Source organism: Phycodurus eques, chromosome 11 (assembly GCF_024500275.1).
Source record: "Phycodurus eques isolate BA_2022a chromosome 11, UOR_Pequ_1.1, whole genome shotgun sequence".
NCBI lineage: Eukaryota > Metazoa > Chordata > Actinopteri > Syngnathiformes > Syngnathidae > Phycodurus > Phycodurus eques.
This window is the reverse complement of record NC_084535.1, coordinates 17,673,910-17,680,821: the sequence shown is the minus strand read 5'-3', so window position 1 is coordinate 17,680,821 and position 6,912 is coordinate 17,673,910. Positions and strand designations below refer to the sequence as shown.

At 41.3% G+C, this 6,912-nt stretch overlaps 1 protein-coding gene across 1 annotated transcript; it reads right to left on the bottom strand.

The window, feature by feature from the left end:
- On the bottom strand, positions 1 to 6,674 carry opn6a (opsin 6, group member a). Its single transcript, XM_061690201.1, has 6 exons — positions 6,440 to 6,674; positions 5,498 to 5,703; positions 3,501 to 3,600; positions 2,643 to 2,747; positions 2,341 to 2,564; positions 1 to 601 (listed from the first exon to the last, which is right to left on the bottom strand). Exons 1-6 carry the CDS (start codon positions 6,576 to 6,578, stop codon positions 131 to 133), a joined length of 1,245 nt encoding a protein of 414 aa, XP_061546185.1. The 5' UTR covers positions 6,579 to 6,674; the 3' UTR covers positions 1 to 130.
- Between the last annotated feature and the right edge of the window lie 238 nt (positions 6,675 to 6,912).

Here is a 6,912-nt window from a genome sequence, read left to right as displayed (position 1 = left end):
AAAATAATTTATTGAAAGTACTAACGCCTTTTGCCTGTTTTATTAAGATGGACAAAAGCAAAAAATAGAAAATTCTCTCATAATCTTCCCTCATAATTCAAGTATGGGTTCAAGTAGAATGGCTCAGTCTTTAGAGTCTATCACAGCAATACTCTGATGTTTCGATATGTGAGGGCAAATTAATATGGAAGATCTCTTGCCTGTCAGATGGGGGAGTCCGTGGAGGGCTATTGACTCCTGAGTCACTGCCAGGATTGTATAGCATCACTCCTTTCACTGTGTATTTGGCCTCCAGTACCTGGACAGGAAGTTTTGCGGGTGGGGGCGTCGCCTCAGCCTTAAGCTTAATGTTTTTAAAACGTTGCAGACGGATCACATCCCTTTTTTCCCCTGCGCACGGCAGGAGGGTGCACACGTCCCTGCGAAATTTCGAGCTCATGCCGAAATAGATGAGCGGGTTGTAGAAGCTCGCCGACTTGGCAAAGAGACGGGTGATGATGCTGGTTGTGCTCGGCACATGGAAACCCCAGGCAGACCACATGGACACGACTGCGTACGGCGACCAGGCCATGATGAAAGCTGTGCAAATTACAATGGAAATCTGGAGAGAGGAACATGACGGCACAATCGTCAGGATTAGGAAAAGATTAGAAACAATTGGCTGCAAAGTATACAGTAAATGAAGTGATTGCAAGGTGACCCCTCTCTAATGGCCAGCAGGGGGAGACTGTATAAGACAATTGTATGAAAGAACTCTCAGGCCATGTCCACGCAAACATCCATCCATCCATGTTCTATAGTGCTTATCCTCTCAGTTGTGACGTCGGTGAGCTGGAGCCTATTCCAGTTGACTTTGGACGAGAGGCGGGGTTACACCCAGGCCAGTCGCAGGGCACATATAAACAAGCGGCCATTCAAACGCACAATCACACCTATGAACAGTGAAGCATCAAGACAGGCACGTTTGGGAATGTGGGAGAAAGATCGGGTACTTGCAGAAAACCCACACAAGCACAGGGAGAACATGTAAACTCATCAAAGGAAGGAGGTGAAATTTGAACCCCAAACCTCAGAACCTTGAGGTAAACGATTATGTTTAAAAATGTATTTAGACTTTTGGGGGCCCCTCTTGTTTACAAGCTATTTAGTGTTGCTTCACTGAAACACATTTTTTTCTAACATATCGACTTGTGTCTTTTGAGTAACGTGACTTTGTTTACGGCTGACATTCAGGAGTGAGATATGTTTCACATATGAATCCCAATTTCCTTGCGCAACCGTTGTTGTTAAGTTGCCTTTTCTATAGATTTCCCGTCTCTTATTCTTAAAGCCTTCAGTTAAGGGGTTACAGCATCACATGGCGTTTTGGCACTTCCTCGAATCCTTGCATTTTATCGTCGACAAAGGGTTCACAAGGTTCACTTTTCAAATCCATTCATATTCAAAAGTGTGACGTCACACTAAAATCCATATGGGGCTACACCTGACGATTATTTTCATAATCGATGAATCTGTCAATTATTATTTATTTTTTTTCGATTAATCGATAAATCGGATTAAAACATGTTTTTTAATTTCCATTCCTTTATTCAAAAACAGGACATTATTTGAAATTGACCGTGCAGAAAATGCACAATTATAAATTGATTATGATTCAGTTACTGGTTCGATCCGTAACGTCAGAAAATAGGCAAAAAATGTTGCTAATTGTTTTTCAAAGTAAAAAATGTTTGCAAATGTTTTATTTTCACGAAACACAAAGATAATCACTCTGCTTTAATATTACGATGAATATATTTATTAATATTTACTGTCGAAAATCTGAGGATTTGATCGATTCATCGATTATCAAAAATCATTACTTGATAAATTTGATAATCAATTAGTTGTTGATGAATTGATTAATCGTCGCCCACAACCCTACATTGCCTACAGCAATGCATTTTCTACTTGTGCTGAGTTGCGGGTGAGCCGGACCACAACCCAGCTGACACTGCGGTCTGGTCGCCAGCCATCTGCAGAGCATGAATAACAACCATTCAAACTCACACCTGAGAACAATTTCATCAATAAACCGAAGATGTATGTATTTTTAATGTGGGAGGAAGCCTGAGTACCTGGAGAACCCATACAAGCACGGGGAGAACATACAAACTCCACTCAGGAAGGCCAGAACCTCAGAAATGTGAGGCAGACGTGCTAACCACTAGGCTAGCGTGTGGCCTAATTACAAAATAATAATACATTTGAAACACAGCATGATTTTTTTTTTTTTTTTTTTTTGGTGATCGTGTGTGTGTGTGTGGGGGGGGGGGGGGGGTAAGGGTGTTATTGGCGTACCCTAGTGACATCTCTCTCCACCTTTCTTTGGCGGGACGTGAGGTAACCTTCGGCGGACATGGCGTTAGTGCTTTTGACAGTGTTGATGATGGAAATGTAGGAGGAGAGCATGATCATCACAGGGATGAAGAAGCAGAAGATGAGAATGGAGATGATGTAGGACTTGTGGATAGTGGAGTAATTGGCTTTGGACCAGTCCACCTCACAGGTTCCATATCCTCGATCTGCAGTGTCAGGCACGTGGATATTAATACATCAAGTCGATATTCTTTTAAGTTAATAAGTACCCTCGTTTTACAGACCTGTGTAACTGCCCCAGCCCAGCAATGGTGCAATGGACCAAAATGCTGCTCCGGTCCAGATGCAGATCAATGATATTGCAATGGTGTTCATGCTGATGCAGCAACCTACAAACAGATTAAAAGTACTGTATTAATAATACAATGAATCATGCAACCCTACCTTCAACAAGCTGCCAATACAAATCAGAGAAATGACAAATAACAGACAGAATTCTTGCTTGGGTCCCAGTTCCACAACTTGACAATAAGCGAGCAACTAGGCCGTTTCTCATGATAACAACCTCAGCAAACACAAGAGACTTTAAAAAGAAAAGACCTCTGTTGACAAAGTACACGCAGCTTTGTGTTCTTTGGAAGAAAACCACTTCTCCATGCTGCGCTCACTTTTATCGCGTGTCAATAAACCATGTGATGTACACTCAAGTTTGCAGTGCCTTTTGTTGATGTTGCTATGTGTTGCAAGGCAACAAGTACTGCAAGTTGGTTGAACAGTTTCAAGTCACCCAGGGCACCCATGAAAATGCTTGGGGATTACAGTCGCAGAGATACACCTGAACTGTTATACCACAGATGTAACCACAGATGTGAAAAGACAGATTTGTCTTTTACGAACGACCACAAACACGCACTCACACAATTAAAACATTCTCCAGCATGAAAATAGAAACTGTCACTTTAAGGAACTTAATGTCACGTCGGCATGCGGAATCACAGGGGAAAAGTGGTGGTTTTTTTCCACCACTGAAGTTGGTATTAAGGTTTTTGTAGCCCCCTCTCTCATGCAGGAACTGGTGGAATGTCAAGACTGTTCTCTGGACACGGGTGAAAAGCTTGTATACTGGGAGATCAGAATCAGACCTTTATGGGGGTGGCATCCCTTGATATATCTGGTGACACTGATTACGGTCAAGGTGTTGATGCTCGCCAGGCCAAACAGCAATGTGAAGAAACCGTCTACCTGGATTGGTGCACAAAGACGGTAGAAGAAGGATTTACATTTTAGTGATGATGCGATGGTGAAAAAAGATGATTGCTTTTTTTTCTATTCCAACATACTGTGCAATCGCCAAGGTTGAGCATGATTCCTTTTTGGGATGCTTCTGATTTGTTCAGATATGGAACCGCATTTTCAAAAATATATGTGGAAGTCTTTTTAGGTAAATAGCCAGACAATTACAAAAACAGCTGTTCATTGTAAAATGTTAAAACAACAGAAAAGACCAACTTTGAAGAATGAAATGAAAGCCGCGTTCCAGATGCTCATCACACATCACATCATTAGTGTTAATAGTAAAGCAGGAAAACAAACTTTGATAACAAGTGATGATGCAAACGGTGGCGCACAACAACTATACAACTTGCGGTGTATATATGTATATATTTTCATGTTCTTCTTCTCAAAACACCCCTTAAAAATGGTCCTTCTTTTATTATTTCAGAGACGGCTGTTGGAACTCATAAATCCCTTTAGAGGCAATGTACTGTATATGACAAATTGACTGTTTTAGTGCTGTTTTTGAAGTAGCTGCAATTTCGTGAGTGCGTGTTTGTCTGACCAACTATTTTACTGCCAGCTCTCCATGTCTTTTCTCCGCTGTGTGCAGGTGAGCCTTTAACACCAAGTTACCAATGCAAATGCATGAGAGGAATGATTACTGTCTAGGACTACGCAATGTTCGGCGGCACACTCGAATTTTGCCTCACAATTCTGTTTATGTACTTTGATGTGCCTGCTGGACACACTACAAAACTTTAACAAAGAAACACACTATCTTCTGTCTGTGTAGTTTGGGTTTAGGAATGTTTTTTTTTTTTTTTTTTAACTTCTATCAGACCACTGTTTGGAGAGACAAATGTTTGATTATCTTTTAATCCGGCTCTCCTTAAAGGGAATGATACTGCTTTGATTCTGTCTGGGCTTTGGTTGTGAGACCCCAATGCTCCCTGTTGTGCCATTTGCAGGTGACACGAACCAGGCGAGGTCTCTTACTTGATCCCTTTCTTGATCTCTCTCAGTTGTAAATCCTATTACTGTCCGTCATCACGTTACCTTCACCCTCACACTGTGCAGATCCTACGTTTGATTTCACCTGTAGCATTAAGTCATTGAAATCTCAAGCAGTAGTCAAATTGTTTTAACCCATTTGTAGGATGACAGAAATAAAGTGCAGAACGCATGCATCAGGCGGATCTTGCTACTGTTCACGTCCCATCACACGGCTTGATGTAATGTCGCTCACATGCCTTCGTCTTTCACCTCTTTCCTTCCTTTATTCCCGTCGCTGAACCCTGCCCTCCTCTCTTCGGGGAAACAGAGAGCGAGGCACAGCAATACAAATATTCCTCTGTCCCAGTTGAATGTCTACGGGATGAGATCACTCCAATGTCTAATTTTGCGGGTTCATGCTTCAGCATGTTCTACATACGCTACATTGATCGATCATTTGGTGGATGCACGGACACAATAATCACTTGATTGCAAGAGATATTTCAGGAATGTTATCCCTCAATTATTCAGTATGTTTGATGTGTTTTGGTTGTTAACAGTTGACATTGTGATTAGAGAGTTCCCTCGTGCAAAAGCCTCCACGTTTGGTAATCTTATTACAGATTTGACCTTCAGCACACATGCATGCTGTATGCACATAATCCCACATAATTACACACACACACACACACACACACACACACATTCACATGTGCAGCCAGTGACAGATTTCTTTAATTTACTTCCTGTGTTTGGATAGGTGAAATGAAGAAAGACATAGACATCATCACTTAAGAAAGTGATTGTGTAAGGGTGCTCAACTGACTGCGGTACCAAATGACTTTTTGAATTACCGTGATCGATTTACCTGACAGGTCCAAATCCAGGAGATTAGAAAGCCATCATCCTTGAAGATATTGAATATTTCCAAAATTCCTCGGGAGTAGCCAAACACCGAGATGCTGGCATCCGAGATGGCGAGATTTAAAGTGAGGAAATCGGTAGGTTGTAGAGAAGCCCTTTGTCGGTATAGGACAAACATCACTAGGCTGTTTCCAAACCAGGACAGCCATCCTGTTAAAGAACAAGGGGTTAGCGGAGTTGTATTGTGTAGTGGAGTCATAGATTATTCATTTGAATGCACTTTGGGTCTTTTACTGCCCTGTGATACTGACATGAAGATCAAGTAGATATCAGAATGCAAGGTTGGATAAGACGGCGTACTGCATTTTATTTATCATATCTTTTAAGTGCATGCTAAATTAATGATGACACAGGTGAAACTAGGCCTTTTAGAAGCAACTCATCAAAACACTTGAATGAGTTATTGAGACAATAATCAGGTAACACTCCCTTATTATTTTAATGTTTTTTTCTTTTTATGATTATATTTAAATGTTTTTAAATAACGTGTCATTAGATGATTATCTTATAGATTGGTCATGATTCACATCATTTTTCCCCAAGTGATTACTTGGGGAAAATCACATGGTGCTTCTGCCTTTTATTGAGGCGGTCAAGGTCATTTTTGGACGCAGACCAACATTACCAAATATGGTACAAATGCTTGCACAGGTCACCGGGATGAGCATCCGAGATAATCTGTTTTATTTCAATTTAGACCACAGTTAATCCGTTGACTGTGTAAATTAGTGTGGAATTACTGAAAAACTTTTCATCTGTAGGATAATAAGTTTTGCAGTCGTACTTTAAATTAATGCCTGGATGTTCTCAATAAAAAAAAATATAAAAAATCGTGGTTGTGACTAGTAAGTCATGTTTATCAGCATAAAAGTAACAGCTGACCTACCTAAGACCAGCAGGTAGATTCCAATGATAGTTTCGCCATGTTCGGACAGCGGAGGCTCTGTATGCAGATTACTCAGGTTGTTATTCCTCCATGGAATATTGACAACCTTCATAGGAAACCCCTTCAGTGTTATTTCCATGGCACGAGTGTTGATGCCAAGGCATGTATTCTAGCTGCGCTCTCTTCTCCTTCCACCGGACACTCCTGTTATCCTCCAGTCGAGACGACCGGTCTGTTCGTTTTAAATCCAGCTTAGACATGGCCACTAATACCTCAGCGCTCCCTGTCCCGACGATTGTAGAGCTAATCCTGCCTATTTGTTAACAACTAAGCAGATAGAGGTTTTGGGAAGAAATCCTCCCCGACGGTGAATAATAGTCTGGTCAATCAACAGGATTCTTTTTTGCAGCCAGTATTTCGAACTTTCACTGGGCAGAGGAGGCAAGTGGAAGAGATTCTGGCCATTGGCTTTA

Bases quoted from the DNA above. Each gene is read 5' to 3' on its own strand.
- opn6a (XM_061690201.1), bottom strand. From the start codon at position 6,578: ATGGAAATAACACTGAAGGGGTTTCCTATGAAGGTTGTCAATATTCCA. The intron at 5,704-6,439 runs GTAGGTCAGCTG...GTTCTTTAACAG, and splicing joins AATCTACCTGCTGGTCTTAG to GATGGCTGTCCTGGTTTGGA. The intron at 2,565-2,642 runs GTCTGTAAAACG...CTGACACTGCAG, and splicing joins GGGCTGGGGCAGTTACACAG to ATCGAGGATATGGAACCTGT.